At 37.9% G+C, this 25040-nt stretch overlaps 1 protein-coding gene across 17 annotated transcripts in view; it reads right to left on the bottom strand.

Moving 5' to 3' along the window:
- Positions 1–25040, bottom strand: part of PTPRD (protein tyrosine phosphatase receptor type D) — a 1686434-nt gene that overhangs the window by 161995 nt on the left and 1499399 nt on the right. For 6 of the 17 annotated variants that reach the window (XM_081500257.1, XM_081500305.1, XM_081500268.1 and 3 more), the window contains 5 exons: positions 24585–24778; positions 18030–18147; positions 12257–12844; positions 11723–11820; positions 10626–10885 (listed from right to left, as the gene is read on the bottom strand). In XM_081500257.1, coding sequence (XP_081356383.1) covers positions 10626–10885; positions 11723–11820; positions 12257–12844; positions 18030–18147; positions 24585–24778 — 1258 coding nt within the window. Of the gene's footprint in view, positions 1–10625; positions 10886–11722; positions 11824–12256; positions 12845–18029; positions 18148–22187; positions 22215–24584; positions 24779–25040 lie in introns of all 17 variants that reach the window. The other 11 variants (XM_081500327.1, XM_081500294.1, XM_081500350.1 and 8 more) reach the window with 5 other exon arrangements.

The raw sequence follows: 25040 nt of genomic DNA, 5'->3' as shown, positions 1-25040 counted from the left end.
GCTCCTCTGAACTCCACAAGTGTCTCCCATTCCAACTTCATATTTCCATTTTTATATCACAAAAGTACCTCAAATTTACATTTAGGTTAAAATAAAACAACAATAAGAAATATGGCTCCAAAATTATCCTCTTTCAATACTGCATCATGATCCATTTTAGTGCATGCTATAAACCTAGGTGTTATCACTGACAATCTGTGTTAATTCTCTCCCTCTCTCATACCCAAATTACCATCAAACCCTACTACTTCCAAACTATCTATAGTGCATTCATTTCTCCTCCTCTCTACTGCCACTGCTTCAGCTTTATTCCATTGTTTCATGCTTGGATTACTCCTAAATTTCTCTCTCCATTGAATTTAACCTCCTTTAGTCCAATCTCTGAAATTTTCACTTTACAATAGAAAATTAACTGTAATATTTCCATTTTAAAGAACTTTTCAATGGATCCTGGAATTTATCTCTCTGTGTCCTGTGAGCTATACCCTGCTGGGCTTTTAGTTTCTTGAATTTACTTTGGTCCATTCCATCTTTGATCATTCTGTACCGTCTGTCTAGAACCTAACGTCACGCCCAACAAATTCCAAGTTAAGTCTTCTCTTTTTTCAAATAGCAACTCATTTTTTACTGCCAGATTGAAACCTTTCCTGACCTCTGATTAGATCAATGATCCCAACTATATGGTCTTTAAAGAACCATTTTTTTGTTGACTATTTTCTTCTATGTTTAAGACATGTTTGCATTTTTCAAAATGCATTCCTAAAACAGATATACATATATTCCCCAAATTTGTTGACTTTGCCATTTTATCACTGAATTCTTCACTGAAAAGTAGAAATGGGTGAAGCAGGTAATTCATGGGGATTTATGCCTCTCCTAGATCAGGGCAGTCAAAAACATTTTCGAACTCTTCTCTTGCACTAGAACTTTCCAACTTGAAACCTCATCAAGCCTTTTCTTTCTCCAAACCAGTAACAACATGCCTGAACAGAATTTGTAAAATATATAACTCCTTACTGCAAAGGTTCTTTTCGATACAGCAAAGTTGTGACCCTAGTTATAATCTCACAGGATATTAAGGAAAGTAAGATAACTGATAGGAAGAGTAAAATGAGGAACTAACATGTCTCTACAAGTTCGTAACAACCAAATCATATGAACTCAAAGAACCTGCTCTAAATTAAAAACAAAAAAAAAAAAATTGCTTTTGGACATAGATCAGCTTTATATTGGAGAAGGAAATGGCAACCCACTCCAGTACTCTTGCCTGGAGAATTCCATGGACAGAGGAGACTGGTGGGCTACAGTCCATTAGGTTGCAAAGAGTCAGACACAATTGAGTCACTAACACATCTACAATGAAAACACTTTGCCTGTCTAACTCAAGCTTGGAGTTTAGCCTTCAAATACTCTTTCCAACATAGACCTTAACTATTAAACTAATAGAAAAATAAATAACTTGAGAATCAATATATCTGAGAAAGCCCTGGACTACTTATAAAGCAAGCTGCGTTTTCCCACTATATTAGATTTAATTAGGTAAGTTAAATCTAACCTTCAGAATTTTAATTATACTAAGTAAAGTTTTACTAATTTTATTTAATGTGTTATCATCAAGGGGCCCAGCTCCATATAATTATATGGGGAGGTGAGCTCTGGTCTTTGTGGAAGTCCCACTTCAAATTGAGGAAGGCTTTTTGTATTAACAGTCCATATTAGCATTCTCAAACTCATTATTTAACTGGGAGGTCAAAATTTGACTCAGAGTTTAATGATGAATGTCATGCCTTGCCTAATTTTTTGATTTATAATTTTTTTTTTTTCTATGCTCATTTGGGTATATATATTAACTCATTGTAATTAACCACAGAAAAGCAAAGCTCTCTGAATGATCTTTCCAGTTTCCGTGTTTAAATTAAGGTTTCTAATCTTTTAAGCTATGTGCTGTCAGACAAGTTATTAATTGCCTTAGGTTCCATTTTCATCAATTATAAAATGGCAGATGATAGTACTGACCTGTGGGTAGCCTGTTTATTTATCTCTTCTCTAAATAAGCAAGACAATCAACGAATTTTAGTGTTCCACATTGAACATATTTTTCTAAAATCTGTGGCCGAGCATTTGTAACTGATTCCTCTTGATTCTGAGGTGTGTCTGGGGCCATCCTATTGATGCCTAATTGTCATGGAGTTCTTACACGTTTATGATGGTCCTAGGAAAAAATGTCCGGGTTTGGTCAATACATTTTATGGTCACAGAGGCACAGTTGTGGTTCAGCATGTAGACTCTGGAGCCAGACTGCCTAAACTCAAATCTTTCCTCTCTGCTATTGTGCTGCCAGGGCAAATCATTGGGTTGGGCAAAAAATTTGTTCAAGTTTTTCTGTAACAGCTTACAGAAAAGCCTGAACTTTTTAGCCACCTCAATAGTATACTACCTTATAGCTTCCTCAGCTGTAAAATGAAGAGGGCCCTTGGTGTGAAGATTATAGCAGTCACTGTGTGCAGTGTCCTTTGAAGAATACCTAGGAAGTTCTCTGTCCTTATTAACTATTAGTCATAGCAACTCTGATCTTGCTTGGGCCACTTAGTGTCTCTGAGCCTCACCTTACTCACCTGTAAAAAGGGAGAACACCTACCTCATAGGTGGGAAACTTAAGTCAAATGATGTAATACATTCAGTAAATTGTAAAGTGCTATATATATTTAAGCCTCTACTATGTCAATAACAAAAATATGATTAATCAAATAAATACTAAATAGCTTATAAATTAAAACACTGAGCTGCTACTAGTGGTGCCATGTGTCATGAATCAATTTTGCTTCTAAGAATGTCTACTTTTTATTTTTGTAAAGAAAGACAATCTGAAAGCCAAATCAGTAAAATCAAAGAAATTTGAAATTTTATAAAATGCTCTTATTCTTAATTTTTATTTTTCATAAACATGGAATGGTTGCTATGGAGTTAATTTACATTGGGTACCTTCTGGCAGCTTTTTCTCTGAGTACAATCTGTGTGGTGCTTTTTTCTTTTCTTTCTTTTTTTTTAACCCACCAGAGTAAAGTCCAGCTCCATACAGTCACAGAAGTCCCCTTTGTTACCACAGCTTGCTACTGTAGGATGGTGGCATTGCTTGAGTTTCTGATCAGCATTCTGTCCCCTTAGTGTATTCAAGTAGAAGGTTGAAGTCCCACAAAATTCCTAATATTAGAACCTGCAGTACCCCCATGGCTGTTCCACAAGAAATCTGGCCTTTCCCTAAAGGAGTGCCCAGCTTCTCCACACGAAAACCAAGTGTGAAATCCCAGAAGCAAGGAGCTCTACCTGCATATAATGTTCACAAGAGACAGACTTATGTTTAAATGGTGAGGAGTTTGGGTCTGGGGATTAAGATCTCTCAGTTTTCTTGGTCAGAAACAAGGAAAGCACAGTTTCTGTTGATAAAACAGTGTTTCAATAATCAAAATTGTATTTTGCTAGAAAAACAAATTGGACTCATTTTTGTAGTTAGCTTTTACATAAATCCAAATTAGCAACCCGCTCCAGAGCTCTGGACTCAATTCTGTTCTCCTCCCTCATTTTTCCTGTAGAATATTTAACAGAAACCTCCATTCTAATTTCTGAACTTACCAATGACTGCAAGTGGCACAGCCTGGCATACAGCTTTTTGTCATATCTGATGATGCCACATGAACCAGCCTAGAAGACTGAATGGGTAACTTTATGCTATTGCTCCTTTAGGAAACATAATGAATAGGAATTATCTGGAGTTTTTTGCTAACATATTTGCTTTCAATTTCCTATGGTTCTTATACCTTTCCCCAGTTTTCTCTTTTGCTCTTGTTTTTTTTCCCAGTGTTTAGAATATATTTATGGGAATTTCTAGAACATATTTTTTTTCATAATGCTCTGCTTTCTTTTTCTGATCCTTAAGAGTCTTTCATCTTTGTTATCAAAGGGTTTAATCCGTTTTCCTGACTCCCATTTCAAATGTTACAAAGAGTAAATACATAAATAAAACAAAAAGAAAAATTGAACTCTCTAAAGAAAAATACTATGAGAGAAACTCTATTTTGTAGTAAAATTTAATCAGAAACAGGAAAATGAAAGAGAAATCTGTTCAGTTCAGTTCAGTCGCTCAGTCGTGTCCGACTCCTTGCCACCTCATGAATTGCAGCACACCAGGCCTCTCTGTCCATCACCAACTCCCGGAGTTTACACAAACCCATGTCCATCGAGTCAGTGATGCCATCCAACCATCTAATCCTCTGTCGTCCCCTTCTCCTCCCGCCCCCAATCCTTCCCAGCATTAGGGTCTTTTCCAATGAGTCAACTCTTCCCATGAGGTGGCCAAAGTATTGGAGTTTCAGCTTCAACATCAGTCCTTCAAATGAACACCCAGGATTGATCTCTTTAGGATGGATTGATTGGATCTCCTTGCAGTCCAAGGGACTCTCAATAGTCTTCTCCAATACCACAGTTCAAAAGCATCAATTCTTCGGTGCTCAGCTTTCTTCACCGTCCAACTCTCACATCCATACATGACCACTGGAAAAAACCATAGCCTTGACTAGACAGACTTTTGTTGGCAAAGTAATGTCTCTGCTTATAAATATGCTATCTAGGTTGGCCATAACCTTCCTTTCAAGTAGTAAGCGTCTTTTAATTTCATGGCTGCAATCATCATCAGCAGTGATTTTGGAGCCCAAAACAATCAAGTCTGACCCTGTTTCCACTGTTTCCCCATCTATTTCCCATGAAGTGATGGGACCAGATACCATGATCTTAGTTTTCTGAATGCTGAGCTTTAAGCCAAATTTTCACTCTCCTCTTTCACTTTCATCAAGAGGCTCTTTAGTTCTTCTTCACTTTCTGCCATGAGGGTGGTGTCATGTGCATATCTGAGGTTATTGATATTTCTCCCGGCAATCTTGATTCCAGCTTGTGTTTCCTGCAGCCCAGCGTTTCTCATGATGTACTCTGCATATAAGTTAAATAAGCAGGGTGACAATATACAGCCTTGACGTACTCCTTTTCCTATTTGGAACCAGTCTGTTGTTCCATGTCCAGTTCTAACTGTTGCTTTCTGACCTGCATACAGGTTTCTCAAGAGACAGGTCAGATGGTTTGGTATTCCCATCTCTTTCAGAATTTTCCACAGATTATTGTGATCCACACAGTCAAAGGCTTTGGCATAGTCAATAAAGCAGAAATAGATGTTTTTCTGGAACTCTCTTGCTTTTTCGATGATCCAGCAGATATTGGCAATTTGATCTCTGCTTCCTCTGCCTTTTCTAAAACCAGCTTGAACACCTGGAAGTTCATGGTTCACATATTGCTGAAGCCTGGTGTGGAGAATTTCGAGGATTACTTTACTAGCATGTGAGATGAGTGCAATTGTGCGGTAGTTTGAGCATTCTTTGGCATTGCCTTTCTTTGGGATTGGAATGAAAATTGACCTTTTCCAGTCCTGTGGCCACTGCTGAGTTTTCCAAATTTGCTGGCATATCAAGTGCAGCACTTTCATATCATCATCTTTCAGGATTTGAAATAGCTCAACTGGAATTCCATCACCTCCACTAGTTTTGTCGTAGTGATGCTTTCTAAGGCCCAGTTGACTTCACATTCCAGGATGTCTGGCTCTAGGTGAGTGATCACACCATCGTGATTATATGGGTCATGAAGATCTTTTTGTACAGTTCTTCTGTGTATTCTTGCCACCTCTTCTTAATATCTTCTGCTTCTGTTAGGTCCATACCATTTCTGTCCTTTATCGAGCCTATCTTTGCATGAAATGTTCCTTTGGTATCTCTAATTTTCTTGAAGAGATCTCTAGTCTTTCTCATTCTGTTGTTTTCCTCTATTTCTTTGCACTGATAGCTGAGGAAGGCTTTCTTATCTCTCCTTGCTATTCTTTGGAACTCTGCATTCAGATGAGAATATCTTTCCTTTTCTCCTTTGCTTTTCGCTTCTCTTCTCTTCCCAGCTATCTGTAAGGCCTCCTCAGACAGCCATTTTGCTTTTTTGCATTTCTTTTCCATGGGGATTGTCTTGATCCCTGTCTCCTGTACGATGTCACGAACCTCTGTCCATAGTTCATCAGGCACTCTGTCTATCAGATCTAGTCCCTTAAATCTATTTGTCACTTCTACTGTATACTCATAAGGGATTTGATCTAGGTCATACCTGAATGGACTAGGGGTTTTCCCTACTTTCTTCAATTTAAGTCTGAACTTGGCAATAAGCAGTTCATGATCTGAGCCACAGTCTGTTCCTGGTCTTGTTTTTGCTGACTGTATAGAGCTTCTCCATCTTTGGCTGCAAAGAATATAATCAATCTGATTTCGGTGTTGACCATCTGGTGATGTCCACGGGTAGAGTCTTCTCTTGTGTTGTTGGAAGAGGGTGTTTGATATGACCAGTGTGTTCTCTTGGCAAAACTCTATTAGCCTTTGCCCTGCTTCCTTCTGTACTCCAAGGCCAAATTTGCCTGTTACGCCAGGTGTTTCTTGACTTTCTACTTTTGCATTCCAGTCCCCTATAATGAAAAGGACATCTTTTTTGGGTGTTACTTCTAGAAGGTCTTGTAGGTCTTCATAGAACCATTCAACTTCAGCTTCTTCGGTGTTACTGGTCGGGGCATAGACTTGGATTACTGTGATATTGAATGGTTTGCCTTGGAAATGAACAGAGATCATTCTATCGTTTTTGAGATTGCATCCAAGTACTGCCTTTCAGACTCTTTTGTTGACCATGATGGCTATTCCATTTCTTCTAAGGGATTCTTGCCCACAGTAGTAGATATAATGGTCATCTGAGTTAAATTCACCCATTCCAGTCCATCTTAGTTCGCTGATTCCTAGAATGTCGACGTTCACTCTTGCCATATCCTGTTTGACCACTTCCAATTTGCCTTGATTCATGGACCTAACATTCCAGGTTCCTATGCAATATTGCCTTTACAGCATCAGACTTTGCTTCTATCACCAGTCACATTCACAGCTGGGTATCGTTTTTGGTTTGGCTCCATCCCATCATTCTTTCTGGAGTTATTTCTCCACTGATCTCCAGTAGCATATTGGGCAGATTTTACCATGGACTAAAATGTCATTTCAGTTATGTCTAAGACAGTCTACCAAGCTAATCTGGTAAATAGGCATTGAGATATTTTTTTTAAATATATAAAGAAAAATTTGGCATTTAATAGTTAAAACTATAGATTATATGATACTATTTTTACCTTTCATCTACTCTTTCCCTGAATAGGCAGTACATATCTTTAACAGATTGAATTTATAGCCCATTGTTTATAGTTCTTTCGTTGTTTGAAACTATTTTACCTTCTCTAAATCTTTTTCATTGTTTAAGACTCATTAGATATAAGCTCCTTCTGGATCTCTCTCTTGACATCCAAGTTGAGCTAGAATTCTGTATTTATGTTTCCATAGTACCTTGCAGTACTTGCTCCACTATATTCTAATTATCTATTCCCTGTCTATGTTCTCCCACTGTAAGGTAGGGTTTTATCCCAATCATCTTCCTACTCTCAAACCTAGCGCTGGCAATACACTATGTCTAGCATATATGTTTGTTGGATGTCAGCTGAAAACTCTCAGTGGATGGGTAATATGTGGATAAGCAACAAGTGCTAGTCTTCCTGTTGTTCGTGAAATATTACATGTGCTGTCCTCTGCTTGAAATGGTGTCTTCCCCACTCTAACCTCCCAGACCAGCTTGTTGTCATTTTTTAAGCCTCAGCTTAGATGTTGCTTTCTTTGGGACTTCTTCCCTGAACTACTAAACTGGGTTTGGGAGCGCTTCCTGTGGCCTCCCTTATCTATCTAATTTTTGGTATCATAAGACTCCACTCCACTTGACTCTCTACTTGTCCAAATTCCCCAGTTAACTACCCTGTGTAAGAGCCATGAGAAAGTCAGTGTCATCTCCGCTGAATCTGTGAAACATGGTCTGGCACTAGGGTTAGAGATCAAGTAATATTCACAGACTATTTAAACAAATAATCTCTTTTTCATATTAAATTTTGCTGGAATAAAAATCACAGTAATAGTCCGTTCTTGTTTCTATTGTTATGAATGACAGAAAAGAATAATGGACAAAATGGAGACTGATTTCACTTTTACCTCATGTAAAATGTACACAGATTTAAACTCATTAATTTTCTCCTGATCTCTCATCCTTCAGGATGAATGGCACCACTATTTATTTCATTATCCAAGCTCAAACCTCAGAGCCATCTATGACATTTTCCTCTCCCTTGATTGCTCCATGAAGGCCGTTGCCATTTCCTACTTCTCTGTCTGCCTCTACATCCCATGTATAGCATCACCATCTCATTTCAGAATCTTATATGTCTAGAATTAACTATGCAGATGACACCACCCTTACGGCAGAAAGTGAAGAAGAACTAAAGAGCCTCTTGATGAAAGTGAAAAAAGAGAGTGAAAAAGTTGGCTTAAAGCTCAATGTTCAGAAAACTAAGATCATGGCATCTGGTCCCATCACTTCATGGGAAATAGATGGGGAAACAGTGGAAACAGTGTCAGACTTTACTGTTTTGGGCTCCAAAATCACTGCTGATGATGATTGCAGCCATGAAATTAAAAGACGCTTACTCCTTGGAAGGAAGGTTATGACTAACCTAGATAGCATATTTAAAAGCAGAGACTTTACTTTGCCAACAAAGGTCCATCTAGTCAAGGCTATGGTTTTTCCAGTGGTCATGTATGGATGTGAGAGTTGGACGGTGAAGAAAGCTGAGCGCCGAAGAATTGATGCTTTTGAATTGTGGTGTTGGAGAAGACTCTTGAGAGTCCCTTGGACTTCAAGGAGATCCAACCAGTCCATCCTAAGAGAGATCAGTCCTGGGTGTTCATTGGAAGGACTGATGTTGAAGCTGAAACTCCAATACTTTGGCCACCTCATGGGAAGAGTTGACTCATTGGAAAAGACCCTAATGCTGGGAAGGATTGGGGGCAGGAGGAGAAGGGGACGACAGAGGATGAGATGGCTGGATGGCATCACTGACTCAATGGACATGGGTTTGGGTAAACTCTGGGAGTTGGTGATGGACAGGGAGGCCTGGCGTGCTGCCATTCATGGGTCACAAAGAGTCGGAAACTACTGAGTGACTGAACTGAACTGAACTAACTACATGACAGAGGGGGCGACACATAATGAGATGGTTAGATGGCATCACTGACTCAATGGATATGAGTCTGAGCAAGCTCTGAGAGATGATGGTTAAGGACAGGGAAGCCTGGTGTGCTGCAGTCCACAGAGTCATAAAGAGTCAGACACGACTTACCGACTGAACAACAACAACAACAGCAACTAAGTGCACAATGACTGCCCAAAACTTTTCTCTGCGGTGCACCAATCCTCTGACATGCCTTCAGGAGCCATCTTCCCTAAGAAGTGTCCTAAATTATGTCACCAGATTGCTACTGAATGTAAAGGCTCCAACCATCCATAAACTATGTATAACTGTCTCTGCTTGACCTTCAAACCTTTCACAGCAAGTTCCATCCAAACTTGATCATGTGGAATAGAAGAAATGACAAAGGGTTTAGTATTATCCCAAGCTGGGAGCATAGTTTCTAACATGCAGCAGACACACAATAAATATTTCCTAAAATGGTAATAAAGGAAACTTGGGTTTTATTATACACAGACGATCTCATGTCACTCTGTTGTATAAAATCCTTTAATGGATTTTCAGTGTCTACAGCAGCAGTCCCTAACCTCCTTGGCACCAGAGAATGGTTTTATGGAAGACACTTTTTCCATGAACCAGGGGTTGGGGGATACTTTCAGGATGATTCAAGCACATTACATGTATCGTACACTTTATTTCTATTATTATTACATCAGCTCCATCTCAAATCATCAAGCCTTAGATTCCAAATCATCAACCTCTTAGACCAGAGGTTGGGGACCTCTGGTCTACAGGATACCATTCCCACTTCTGAGCATGACTTGGCTGTTGCACACCTACCTCTCTCCCCACTCTTGCCCTGGCTCTCTCAGCTCCTGCTTACAGAATCGCTTGCTTCCTGTACTCATGAGACTTTGTGTACAATTTCCTCCCTCTGACTTTTTGTACACCTCTTATTTGTCCATCAAGATTAAATTCAGAAACTTTCTTGACCCAGACTCTATCACTAGCATGTATTACATCTTTCTGTTTCTCTGTACCCCTCACCCTATGGTAAACTAAAGACAGGGACAATATCCTCTTTTGTTTTCCAGGTTTACCACAATATTCACACTTAATACACTTTGGTGAAAACACTTATTTTCTTCTACTGGCTACCATCAACTAGCTATATAAAACCAACAAATTACTTAAGTGACTGGATTTAATTTCCACTTCATAAAACACTCTCATTAATGCAACATTAATGAGAATCTGTGTCAAAATGAACTCTAGAAAAGGCAACAGAACATGAATAATAAAATTGTGAGCCTATGCAAAAGCCTCTTTTACTCTATATAGAGCAATATATTCTACACATTCTTTTATAACCATGTAATACCAAGATTTAACCTTTTTTTCTTGCTTACATGCATTTCTATGGTTAAGCCCTAACCTTTAGTCAACTTACTTTATGTTCTCATTTGCAGGTACTTCGGGCAGTTGCACAGTAATCATGCCATCCAAGTTAGTCTTCCCGATGAAGGCAGGCTTGGTACGTAGAACATCGGGTGCAGTCTTAGCAGTTACCCTGTGCTGCAGCCCCCCAGCACTGTTGCCACGATTTGTCAGCACAAATGAATATGACTTCTCGGGCTTCAGGTTGACAATTAACTTCTGAGTAGCTCGGCCATCCACTTCTTCTACCATTTTCCCATCATCATAAAGAATCTAGAAAGAGACAACCAATCAAAAAGATTTGGTTATCGGTTAGGCACGGAATATTTTCTAAACTAACATGTACCTGCTTACGGAAAATACATATGGGTCATTTCTAATTTGGAGCATTTCATAAGCCTGTAAGTGCTCCCAAAATTCTAGAGGTGGCCTTAATTTTCCTTTTTTTCTTATTGTATATTAATATAAGGTTTATAAGTCTATCAAAATTACACAAATGTGCAATAACCTATCAATACCTGGCCTGTCAGTTGTCTGTGATCTTAAGGGAATATATGCAGAAAGGCTCTAAGTTTTCAATGCATCCTGCACACCACTTTTTTCCAAATACTTCCATTCTTGTTCCCAAATATTTTTTTTTTAATTTTATAGATGCTTCTCTATTCTTTATTTCACAGACTTGTACTTCTTGCTAACACTTTTCAGTATCTCTCTATGGCAAACTAAAGTTTAAAATATACAAAGAATTCATGCCAATAAACATTACTTAAATCCCAGGATGCTGCATTATAAATAGGTAGAAACCATGTAAATTTCATTTTGTGATGAAAAATCAAAAACACTAGTTTAGATGTAAAAAGTTCAACTTGGAAGTGCTAGGTTACCCACAAGGAATGCAGGCCCTAGTTTGAGCCCCTGCCTCCTCCCGAGAGGGGAAAGGTCACACTGACCAAGAACCAGACTTGGTCTGTGATGTGAAAGCCACAAATGAGAACAGTAAGTACATGTGGCTGAATCAAAGCAGTCTGTGTGGTTTTTAAGTGATTTCCCCGGGTGACCTGTCCCTTCCACGTTTACCCTTGATACCTTACACATTAGGAAACAACTTACTTTGAAAGGCATGGCAGAATTATAATTTTCTGGAATCTCCCAAGACAGCAGCACCGAAGTCTTCATTACTGCTTTGACATGAAAATTTTTTGCAAACACTGCTGGAAAAGGAAAAACAGTGTATTTAAACTACTCCTAAAAACATGTGACTGGTCCTCTTCCATGGACAAGAAGGCTTAAGCTAGATACCATCTCCTTTGATCAGAGAGAGAAGTGTGATTTGCCTACCTGTTTAAAGCATTCATTTTACTACCTCATTCTCACCAAGGTCTCTCCTTTCTCTCCAATTCAGTCAACTCTATTGTGCTTTCCTTACCTGGGAACATTGGGGTGCTGTCAGCCAGACTTGCTTGGCATTCTCTAACTGAAATCTAAGGCATCTAAAACATGTTAAGTTTTACATACCTTACCTTTTTGCTTTTGCTGAACCTATGAATATGAATGAGCCGATCAGTTATCTATAGCTTCAAAATACTGATTTCCAAAGACTGACATTCCTTTAAAGGAGAAAGGCCGTAAGCAGACAAATCCTACCTTGGTTCACAGGCAGTGTCCTGAACTGGACACTGGGACTATATGGCCCGGGCCCTTTGCTCGTGTGAGCACGTACTTTTACATCATATGTGGTATCTGGTTTTAAGCCACTGAGTGTCAGAGTGGTGTCAGCTGGAACAATAAGCTGCTCCACTGGAAGAAGAGGGATGTTGATATCCCTGTACAGAAGGGTGTACTTGGTGATAATGCCGTTTCTCTCGGCCAGGACAGGTGGCTGCCAAGATAACTGGGTGGAGGTTGCCGTGGTGCCTTCCGACTGGAGGTTTTGAGGGAATCCAGTTGGAACTTCTTCTGGAACAGAAATCTCCTTCACCATCTCCTCCCCAAAGCCCACTTTGTTTCTGGCCGAGAGCCTAAAGATGTACGATGCTCCTTTGTGGATGTCTGTCGCCGTGAAGTGATCTTCCTTTTCAGAGAACTCAAGAGTAGTAAGCGGTTCCATATCCTTTCGGCCAAATTTTAGACGGTAGCCCTGGAGGGGTCCAAATGTGTCCACAGGGGGGTGCCACTGAACGAGGGCTGTGTTCATCTGAGTGTGGTTAATCACAAGCCGGGGTTTCCCTGGAACTGGAGACACAGGATGGAGTGGTGAGAACAACCTACATGGATGGTCATATTTCAATCACTGTTGAATGGGAATCCCCTTGGAGTGGCATTCCCATTCTTACTAATAAAAATTACTTATTTCAAGTAATTCCACAGGCATTCCCGTTTCTTCACTTATAAAAAGTCCAAGGCTTGGTCTATATACCTTTGTGGAAACGTGCTCCTTCTCATACTCTTGAAGTTAGGGTGAATATTAGAATGTGATAATGGACAGAAAATGGGAATTATTACTGAAATGATAATTTAAGGAGATTTTTTAAAATATCATCACATTTCAACTCTTCATACATGCCACACAGAAATGAAGCTAAGTAAGGATTAGCCAGTAATGTACAGCTAATAAGAATAATAATCAAAATATATTTATTCATTGAGTATATGCAGTGTATCAGGTACTGTACTAAGAGCACGACCTGTAGTATCTCACTTGAGTACACTCTTCACTCCTGACTATGTGATTAGTTGTTATCTTCACTTTGCATCATAAGAAAATGAAATAGAAAACTGTGCATAGTCAGATGTATAATAAGTGAGAAATTTATGAGACAAACACAGGTATATCTGAATCCATAGCCGAACAGTTAACTATTATATTGATTATAAGTTAGGAAGAAAAAAGGTAATACAAAATGTTGCTTAGATTCTCTGTGGATCTAATTTGCAATTTTTATTTATACTATCCACGCCAGTCATCCTCATCAAGTTTTGCATCTACTAGAATGGGAATTATATTAAGACCCACCCCATGTTGTTATGAATATTAAATGAGAAAATGCATGTAAAAGCCTTAGAATAGTATTTTATATTTCATTAATAATAATCCTAATTATTAATAATCAGAATATTAAGCTTTTTGCGGCAAGGGGCTCATTTCTCATAAGTAAATAATTTCCTTTCATGTTAAGTAGGTTAGATATTGCTTATCTAACTTAAGTAAGTTACTTTAACTAAGTTAAATAATTTAGTTAACTAAGTTAAGTAGGTAACTTAAGTAAGTTAGATATTGCTCCTTGGAAGAAAAGCTATGACCAACCTAGACCGCATATTAAAAAGCAGAGACATTACTTTGCCAACAAAGGTCCATCTAGTCAAAGCTATGCTTTTTCCAGTAGTCATGTATGGATGTGACAGCTGGACTATAAAGAAAGCTGAGCGCCGAAGAATTGATGCTGTGTTGTTGGAGAAGACTCTTGAGAGTCCCTTTGACTGAAGGGAGACCAACCAGCCTATCCTAAAGGAAATTAGTCCTGAATATTCATTGGAAGGACTGATGCTGAAGCTGAAACTCCAGTACTTTGGCCACCTGATGCGAAGAACTGACTCACTGGAAAAGACCTTGATGCTGGGAAAGACTGAAGGCGGGAGGAGAAGGGGATGACAGAGGATGAGATGGTTGGATGTCATCACTGACTCGATGGACGTAAGTCTGAGTAAGCTCCAGGAGCTGGTGATGGACAGCGCCGTAGAGGCTAGACACAAGAAGAGAACTCCTGAAATCTCCCCAAATGTGTAAACAGTAAATACAGTATAAATCAGCTAGGGTAACGATTGTGGGCAGTCATGGTATTTCATCCAGGGAGTAATGGGAAAAAAAGGGAAAGGAATGAGGAGAATTCTATAACACTGCATGTGTGATTAAAAAGTATTCTCCAAAACTGCACATATTGGCAATGGAACCCACTCCATTTCTTGCTTTCAGAAGTTCTATGTAGAAAACATTTACCAACTACTCACTTTGTGGAAAGACTTATATACTGGCACACAGGCATTTGGGTGGGAAAATGAAAGATGGGTAATGCAGGGACCTTGTCCTCTGAGCAGTGCATACTCAAAGTAGAGAAATGAAGATGACCAGTAGATGGTGCCGCGTGTGTGGAGTTGGGTTCAAGGTTTCTGATGCCTTAGAGTTACTGTCTGGACCACTTTTAAAGGCCATCCAGTGGCAGAGTCAGGGTTTCCCAGGTGGCAGTAGTGGTAACGAATCTGCCTACAGATGCTGGAGATGCAAGAGACACAGGTTCGATTCCTGGGTTGGGAAGATCCCTTGGAAGAGGAAAATGGCAACTCCCTCCAGTATTCTGGTCTGAGAGATTCCATGGACAAGAGGGGCATGCCGGGTTATAGTCCATGGGGTCGCAAAAAGTTGTACACGACTAAGCACACAGTGGCAGGGTCAGTGGATCTGCTTGCTCAAATTTAGGAGCTGGAGGATTGGCAAAATGAAGGAGTCTTAAATACTTACTCTGGGGAGACTGGAGGGCATTTTTAGCAGTGAGCATATTAGAATAAGCAGAGAGGGTCCTTCTGTAGAGTAAATAAGCTACTTCTTAAGTCATGATGTATAATCCATTCCCTCTTTTGCCTTTTCAGTTCTTATTTGCTTACTATATTCTTCCCTCTTAAAAATCTATCAGGATTTCAGAAATGGTACACATGTGCTGTTGCCCTCTACTACTTAGTAACAGCAATCATTGGAGATCCATCAAGGCACTCAGTCCCAATGGCTCTACACTGAGCTTCAATTTAACTTAGCACCTAAGTAGCAACAACCATCAGAGAAGGCAATGGCACCCCACTCCAGTACTCTTGCCTGGAAAATCCCATGGACGGGGGAGCCTCATAGGCTACAGTCCATGGGGTCGCACAGAGTTGGACACGACTGAAGCGACTTAGCAGCAGCAGCAGCAACAATCATAATTGACTGACCTAAGCCTGGAATTACTTTCCAATTCTCCATATCATAGTCACTTTTCTCTCATCCTTAAACACAGCTGCTCAGTATAGTAGTGAAATTCATGTAAAAATACAGAGAAAATTTCAAACCAAAGAATTTGTCTAAAACCGCAAGATTTCAGGCAGTAGACTAATTATTATGATACAGAGCATGAGAATATTAACAAAGAAACTACAAAAATGTCATAATCACTGAAACATAAAATCCAACATTTTATTAAAAAGCAGCCCTCAGGTTACATGAATCCTATATGGATTGCTTAAGTTATGGCCTGTACTCTTTATTTCAAAGATATGATTGTTCACAGATTCTAGGAACAATGTAGTACACATAAACCTATCCTAAAACCAGGAATTTTATGATTAAAGTAGAATTTAATGGGAATTTGTGAATTTCCAATGGAAGCTATAATTAAATACCTTTACAACTATGGTTATTTGGAGCTCACATCTGTGAGATAAACTCAGTAATTCTTCATAGTCATATAAATACAAGGTTTTTTAAAAATAGTATACAAAACAAAGCAAATTAATCTGTTCACTAATGACTAGGGAATGCTTTTTTACTACAGGTTGGCAGCAAAAAGGAAAAAAAAAAAAACTAGAGTTTTTCTCTTTGCAGGATTATCAATCTCCTTCTGGATTTATAATCCAGAAGATTATAAATGGATTCTTCTCATAGATTCTCCCATCTCCAATCCAAGAACAGTGAGGAGATCCAAAGAAAATAAACATGCAGACATCTAAATTATAAGCATTTCCTCAATAACGAAGTCTCCATTGATTAAGAAAGATCTGAAATCACGAATGTAAACTGCAAAATAATTATGTGTGTAAGATCCACAGTTCTAAATAATGTTCTGTACAGTGACTAAAAAGTAACAAGCTAACATCAGTGATGTTAAAGTAGGCAATAGCATCCCTTGTTCTAGGATTCACATCCCTTGGAGATAAATCCTCTACTCTTTCATCCTCATTATAAGACATCCCTCCTCATTTTATGGGCAATAGGAGGTTGATGCTTCATGTAAGACACTTCAGTTTTTTTAAGACACAATTATAAATATGGATGAAGGAAATGTATTTTTTCATTTTGAGATTCAGTTTTAGGGGTTCATTCTTAGTTGGCTACATTCCAGGAGAAGCTGGTTCCATAGCTAGACACTCAGCATGTCCCACTGAACATGTACTGTATCTCCTATGCAGGGTGCTGAATTAGCCTGATACAATGGTATTAAAAAAAAATAAGGCCCAGAAGATTTTGCCTTGAAGGAGCTTTGCCATCTGTAACCCTGCTGCTTGAGGCAGTTCCAGGTGGCGGGATATGAGTGAGGCAAATCTTATGACATTTAGACAAATTTGGAAGTGAGCACAGCACCCAGGAGGGCACTCAACATCACAGCTGTTCTTTGCTTTATGTCTTTACATAGAGGTGTGTTCCTAAAAAGTTGTGCCAGAAGTGATTCGGGAGAAGTAAATCAAATCATAGTTTAAATGTTTCATGGGAGATTTCTGTATAAAGGGATTGAAGGAGAATCCTTCTGCAATTATCTCTTAATTTATTGGTTTTTCAACGTCAGGTCTTCCTTCATGCTGACTTTTCCTAACATGGCAGACCAATATATAGGTCTAAATAGTGCTAAGAAGCTTTGTTCTTCAGAAAGGAGCAATCTGTATTAGTCTTTCTGCTTTCTTCATTCTCTTTTCTGTCTCCTATGTTTTGTGCAATTTGTTCTCTTTTGATACCCCAGAACAAGGGGTCAGGAGGAGAAAATGACAAAAAATAAAATATTAAGTTATCAACCCAGCTCAAGTTGGCAGCTCTTCTAACAAGGTTTGTTTTTCTTTTTTGGGAGGGTTTTTGAGGCGGGGGGGTGTGTGCTGAGGCTGTCACATGATTTCCCTCCCTAGATGATCTGCCTTCCAGACCCTCATGGGATTCGCTCCCTCACACTATTCAAGTCTCAGCTCAAATACCTTGCCTCTAAAAGACATCACTGTTTCTAAAACCGCCCCTAGGGACTGCCTAAAGGTATGCCTGCACATCTTTTCATAATTTATCACTTCCCGGCATTTTATTATTATAAAACTCATTTGTTCACTTGCTAATTATCCAATCTCGATCAGAAAATAAATTTCAGGAGGCCAGATTCTTTCTGTTTTGTTTATTGTTCTTCAAATTACCGGAAATAGTTCTTGATGCACAGTAGGTACTCAAATAATATTTGGTGAATGAGTGATTAAATAATCTGGGCAAAGCAGGTTCTTCAATTATTTACCTTACTTAAGATATATCAAAAATCACAAAAGTTGACTACAGTCCATTCTCCCCTCTGATAGAAGCCACCCATACCATTTAGAAAATTGTTGCCTGAAACACATTCATGACATATATATGCACAGACATGGTTACCTGCCCCTGTGGTGGACACCAGCTTGGGTTTGCTGCGAGCTCCGTCTCCTTTGGTGGTGTAAGCTGTGACAGTGAGGGAGTAGGAAGTTTCAGGCTGTAGTCCAGAAATAATCATGTCCTGAAATGATACAACAGAATAACAATGACTCAAAACTATGCTACAGTTGCCCTGGGGGGGAAACTAAGGCATCCGCCTTCATGCTATGCATGCATGAACATTCCCTGCAGCCATGCCAAGCACTGGACATTTCATGCCTAGAGCTCATGCTGTGGAAGATCTGTCTTCATGCTGACACTGAAATGGGGTCTTCAACCATCCTCAGAGGCAGCTCTAAGGGGTAATAATCAAAACCACAAAACTGAAGTCAGACCTCCTGAATGCTTGGATTTAAACTTGCCTTTCCTTATTTACCAGTTTGGTGACCCAGGGCAAGTGAGTTCACCCCATCTGTGCCTCAGTTCTCCATGTGAAAGTTGGGATGCTAGGACCCTCTAGGCTACTAAAGAATTAAATGAGTTATACCGGGTAAACACTTAAAACAATGTCTGGCTTGTAGTGAGCAGTTCATACTCCAGCTGTTATGATATGCCAGCCACAATCCATGTGCTTCCATCGTAGCCTGGTTCTCAGACTGTCAGTGGCGCTGATGCCAAACAGTATGTTTAATCACATAAATACTGACATTTTGCCAAGTGGCTGGTCTTTTGGACCTAGACAGCCACAGAAGTTTCTCAGAACTCAAATAATATACTACTGGTTAGTTGTATAGGCTATGAACTAAAATTATTATAAACTAAGGAGAACAATCTATAGATTTCGAGGCCTTGTCATAAAACCACACAACAGGATCTTGTTCTATAACATCACGGATATGTGCTCAATAAATTCTGAAAACGTTAAATACCACAAACTAGTCATCAAAACTATTAGTTTTCTCTTAGTAAGGACCCAAAGCTGTGATGGTTATAAGAGTAGATAGTCCAAGAATTATTCTTCCAAATTGGAAGTTACATGATTCTTTAAATAGAGTGCTGGCTATTAATGTTTTGGTATTTTCTCTAGAGCTACACACATGCACAAAAATTTAAAAAATAACTTTTCAGATTTCTGGCACAGGTATGTTTTCAAATTCAATACGGATAAATTTAAGAAAATATTGACTGTCATCTTTCGCATCTAAAGACGATGCATGTGAGAGTTTGGTGAATGGATTTGATTGTGTGAATGGAGAACAGTGGGACTTTTCTGTGCAAGGCTGTAATGGGCACCATAGAAATCAATGGTTGAATCTGAATCCAGGGATGACAGCTTTTGACAATGTGCTTTTCTCAAAAGAGTAGGAATCTCACCAGTGTGGAAATTCAAAAATTTCAGATACCATCCTAAAGAGCCACTGGAAAAATTATTCTATCAGATGAATAGACTAAATTTGAGAGACAGATTTTTATCTTCAGGAATGGTTTCACCAACATCACAGAGAATATAAAAATTAAGTAAACCACTACAGAGTGGCATTTAAAATTATGGTAGGCACACTGGCAATTCCAAAAATTAGGATGGGTAAATCTCAACATTGTTATTTCCAAGGTCTCCCTCATGTCACAGAACTACTGATGAAAACAGGCTAGGTTTGGAGGAAAAAGAAGCAAAGCTTTATTCTATCACTAAATTGAGAGGTAAGCAATTTACAAATGCTGAGCCTTCTATTAAGTTGCTCATTTATAAAACTGGAGTTAACCAATCACACATGACCTTCCTTCCAAACAGGCTGTGACTGGATAATGTAAGTAGTGCCAGTCCAAATGTTCAAGCCTTCAGTAGTCCAATCTCTAGCATACCTCTCTTTGCCTGAATCACACTGTCTCTTGAGTTACATTTTCTTTCTTTAAGCTGTGACTGTACTACCTTGGTGGTCTCCACACCCTCTCTGGCTGACATCATAACCACTATTCCTCTCTCTGTATCCTCCTATTCCATTCTGCACCCTAATTCTTGCCCCTGCTTGATAATAGCTGTCATTCCCAAATGTCCTGACATAGTCATTTATCTGCTGCCTTTCTCTCTAGCCCTAAAAAAAAAAAAAACCCAAAAAAACTAGTTTCATTTCTAAAACTTAAGAGAATTTTTTCTGCCTATATCCTAAATTCATTTCTAGCCTTGACTTTCCCCCAGGGCCCCAACAGTATATACATTGTAAATATCTGCTGGACATTTTCCCGTAACTGTCAAGTGATGTTACCTCAAATTCAATTTAACTAAAGCACATGTTACTCCCAGAAGCAGAGTCCCCTTCTTCCATAAAATATTTCCATATTTTAATGAATGATGAAGCATCTTCACAACTTATGAGCAATCTTTGGTCCAATAGTCTCCTTCAAATTCTTAGCTAGTTAGTATGGTTCTGTTCATTCTTCCTTTAAAATATTGATCATAACTTTCCCTTTTTCATTTCTGATGCTCAACTTTAAAAAAAAAAAATCACTTCATGATTTAGGAAAAGAACTGTTAACTTGTTTCCTTATCAACTGTATTGTTTCTCTTAATCTATCCATGAAGTTATTGATTTTTAAGCTGCAGGTAACGACCCATTTAGTAGCTGATGAAATGAATTTAGCCGTTTAAGACCAGCGTTTTTTAAACAAATGGATATACTTGAATATTAAAATGTGAATATATTTAAAAGCAAGGTATTATTTTGTGAAACCTTTATTTTAAGCATACACAATCATTGGTCATGGCAAATAATGCATTTCTTACTATGGGTTATGATCAAAGAAGTTTATAAAACACTGTTACAGTGTTGGTTTCATGAGAAGTGATAGCTTTATCATCATATTTACCAAGAATCCTACAAGAGACCTGTGTTTTGGCAAAAAATATTTATTTACTAAATGAAAGAAAACCTCCTACCAGCCTTTATCTTATTGCTCTTTTTTTAACATTTTTCAAAATCTCTCAAGTACTGAAAAGTTAGAGATCAGGTCTTTAGCTTGAAACTTCAGATTTTTCCCCTAGAGAATGGAATGGCTAGCCACTTCAGTATTCTGTCTTGGAGAATTCCATGGACAGAGGAGCCTCAGGCTACAGTCCTTGGGGTCACAAAGAGTCGGACCTGATTGAGCGACTTTCACTTTTTCACGTTAGATTTTTCCAACATTATATTACAATATAATGTATTTAATAACTTGAACTCTTCAGTTCTGTCAAATTGCCAAGCTCATTGTCACCTGACTTTTATCACACTCTTGTATCTATGTCTACTTCTGCTGAGTTCAGAATGTACTTCAATAAGTATATTCTCACTTCCAACTCTGCAACATATACAGACACACAAGGATTACCTCTTTAATCGCTACTCATCAGGGATGAGTTCTCACGTAAGTTTCAGGGCTTCTACCATCCTGGTGCTCTGTCTCTAAACTCATAGCTCTAACTAATATTGTCATTTAAATACTAATTATTCATACATTGCTTGAGGGCATCACATTGGTTGTATTTATGGAACTTATCTGAACTTTACATCCTTCCTAGCACCTAGACTGTAAGCACTTAGTAGGCAGTGTCAGCCACAGTACTTTACACATAATAAACTCTCAATATAAAAACAAACAGACTAACATAGTCCACTCATTATAGTATTTTTTAAAAAATTCTTCACTAAGTAAGATATCTTCTACTTGGTGTTTCACTCATGCAATTTCACTCAAATTTGTATGGGTTCAACAGAGAACTGCCATTTCTAGATAGAGTTAATTGGTGCCAGATTTAGATCATATTATGCACTGAATATGCAACCCTGGAGCAGGATTTATGAGCAGCCCAGAACAAACTAGACATCTCCTGTCTGTGATACCTCCACTTAAAGCATGCCTCCTCTAACTGTGTCACAAGGTGGAGTTAGTAACAGCCATCAAACAATATGAACTCATGATATTTCTATGTAATCAATAGCACCACATCAATTTCACAAAACAAAAATGACGGAAAAAAAAATGTCCTTAAAGTATACCATGTAGTGAAAACACTTTAAAAGATAATTTGTTAGTTCATGCATCCAAGCAAACTGTGATGATACAGTACAAATAAATGAAAGGGGAGTATCAGTAAAAAGCAACCATTTATAATCTGTTTTGACAGAGCAGTCAAAAATTACTCACATGTTCAGTAGTATCATCAAATTCCCACTGATTGAGATTAAGAAGGTTGGGGAGAAGGGAAACAAAATAAAAAGAAATGAAGAGAAGTTGGTAGCCTGATAAAGGCAATGGTGCCCTCCTTAGACTAAAAAAAAAATATTGAAAAAATAAGCAACTGAAGAGGTGTGTACAATAAAAACCCAAACAGTATATGAGTGTTATGTTGCCACCTCCACTCCTAATTGAGAAGTTAAAAGTTAAATATACTCTATATTGTTATCACTAAAACCAACTAATTTTTTTTAATATGTAATTCATTGGAACAAATCAATAAGGCATACAAAATGCTATGTACACTACATTGTGACGTTCATTTTGATTTCTATCTAGATTATGCAATTCAAGTTACTATTTACATTTAACATCTTCATTATAATGAAAATGTACATCAATGAGGATGTAAAAAATTTTCAATGAATTATCAGAAGATGATATGAGCAAAAAACAAATCAACCAAAAACCAGAAAAACAACACAAGGAAAATTCGCAAAATGAGAAAGAAAAGCCAAAGCAGAAGAGAAGGGAAAAAAAGATTGAGTGGACATTTAGGGCATTTTATATTACACAATTTCATTGACTACCATATTCCCAATGAAAACAGCAAAAGAACTACTGTTCTGTAGTGTAAGATTATCTAAGAACTGATGAAGGACATCAAAACATGATGGTCATATCACTTTATTTTTCAAAATTACAGATGCACCAAATAAAACGTAAGCATTTTTTATACTATACTTTATAAGAACTTTCTGTTTTACAGGTAGTACAAAACAAATATTTATTAAAAGCAAATCAATAGTCCTTTCTCCAGAATATTTTGGGACACTATGATTCTCTGACTAAATTTTTAGAAATGTCCTTCAAACCAAAACCATACAACTGGATTTTTGAGGTAAATAAGTCACTAAGCTAGACCCCTTTAGTTAGAATGCTTTATAGCTAAAGCAAATAAGCACCTTTGTGAGTTAAGACTTTGGGATAAATACGAAGTAAAGACTCTGGGGTAAAAAGCTGGGATATTTATTGCCCTGTTATTTTCACAGAGAAGAGAAGGCAAAATGTAGCAATTCAGTACAACAGTTTTCCACTTTGTTCATAATCTTCCCTACTTTCATACAAAAGAAGGAATTTTCCACTGAATTGGTTTCAAATTTGCAATAATCCCATCTATTTCCAGGCCCAGCTACCAATTTGCTGAATAAGCAAAACACTCCATTCTCATACTCCATCACTACTAGAACAAGGTAAATTAGTCCATGGGATATGTATAATCCCCAGCAGGATGCTTATTAATTACAATCTTCCTCTCCTTTTCAGAAAAATATGTACAGGTAGATTTATTATGGTATTGTCTTTGATTCACTTCTAGTTTACTTAAAAAATTGAAGAAAAATATAGAGTTCTCTTTTAAATAACTTATTACAAAACCAAGTTGTGAGTACATGGTCATAAATCACTGCCTTAGGCTTGAAAGAGTTTCTCACAAACTCAGCTACACTTAATAATTTTAAGTGGCTCAACATACACGATCTCATTAATTCCCTGGGAAATTCTATAATTTTTATCATTATCTTCATTTTCTGGGAAATGAATTAATTATTTTAATTAAATATGTAATTTGGTAAATAAATGACAGATAAAAATACTGTCTGTATACATTTCCCCAAATAAAAATGTTTATTCTTCAGTGAAAGGCATGCACTTAGAAATTACAGATTAACTTAGTTTCAAATATTTTCAGCACAGCAGAAAGTAGACTATCAGCAAAATTGCTGTTTAAAATTCTTCCCTTAGATTTACTTAAGTCAACTGTTTTTGTTTTTTTTTTTTAAAGTCAGAAAGGCAAACAGAGAAATAGCTGTAGAGAGCCAAGTATCTGTATTTAAAAAAAAAATGTTCTGTGTTTTGAATCAGATGTGTCATTTCAATTCACTTCCTCACTTGAAGTCAACTCTGACTGAAAAGATAAATATTGATCGTGTGTTTTTAAAGCTAAAATGTTATGAACTTATCTATGAAACAGAAACAGACTCCACAGGCATAGAGAACAGACTTCTAATTGCTAAGTGGGATGCAGGGTCCAGGAAGGATACAGTGAGAAATTGAGATTAGCAGATGCAAACTATTGTATCTATGTCTATATCTGCATCTATATCTGTATCACTGAATCGCTTTGCTGTACAGTAGAAATTAACACAACACTGCAAATCAGCTATACTTCAGGTTTCTTAAAAATCTAGAATTTTGTATAGACATTTTAAAATATCAAAGAAAAAATGAGAATGGAGCCCAGTTTAAAGTACAGGCTAAAATAGATGTATCCTATAAAAATATACCTATGTAATTTCAGATGCTTACCTGCGCGTCAGCCAGCATGACATCCTTCAGCATGGGCTGGCCCTTGGGCTCACCATTTTCCATCCTCACATAATGCACCTGGTATCCTCTTATCTGGCCATGCTGTTTATTGGGCACAGGTGAGCGCCATGAGACTTTAACAGATGTTGAGTTGACAGCCTCTACCTCGACTTTGCGAGGAGGACCACTAGGAACTGGAACAACATCATTGGATAAAAGAAAATTATAGGCACTTGTCCCACCCAGTCAGAGCATTTTCTTTACTTAGGTTTAAAAAAAAAAAAAAATGGGTAGACCCACCATGTTTGTTTGTGGAATACAAACATTTTCAACCAATGAAAATGCTCAACCAATCTGCTCTACCTTTTAAGAAAAGATCAAAAAGCATGACCGATGCCAAAAAAAAAAGAAAAAAAAATGGAAGAAAAAAAGAGTATCAGAGAAATAGAAAAACAT

This window comes from Giraffa tippelskirchi, chromosome 1 (genome assembly GCF_054371585.1).
Source record: "Giraffa tippelskirchi isolate mGirTip1 chromosome 1, T2T-mGirTip1v1.2.pri, whole genome shotgun sequence".
NCBI lineage: Eukaryota > Metazoa > Chordata > Mammalia > Artiodactyla > Giraffidae > Giraffa > Giraffa tippelskirchi.
The sequence above is the reverse complement of the archived record's forward strand: the minus strand, read 5'-3'. Positions and strand labels throughout refer to the sequence as shown.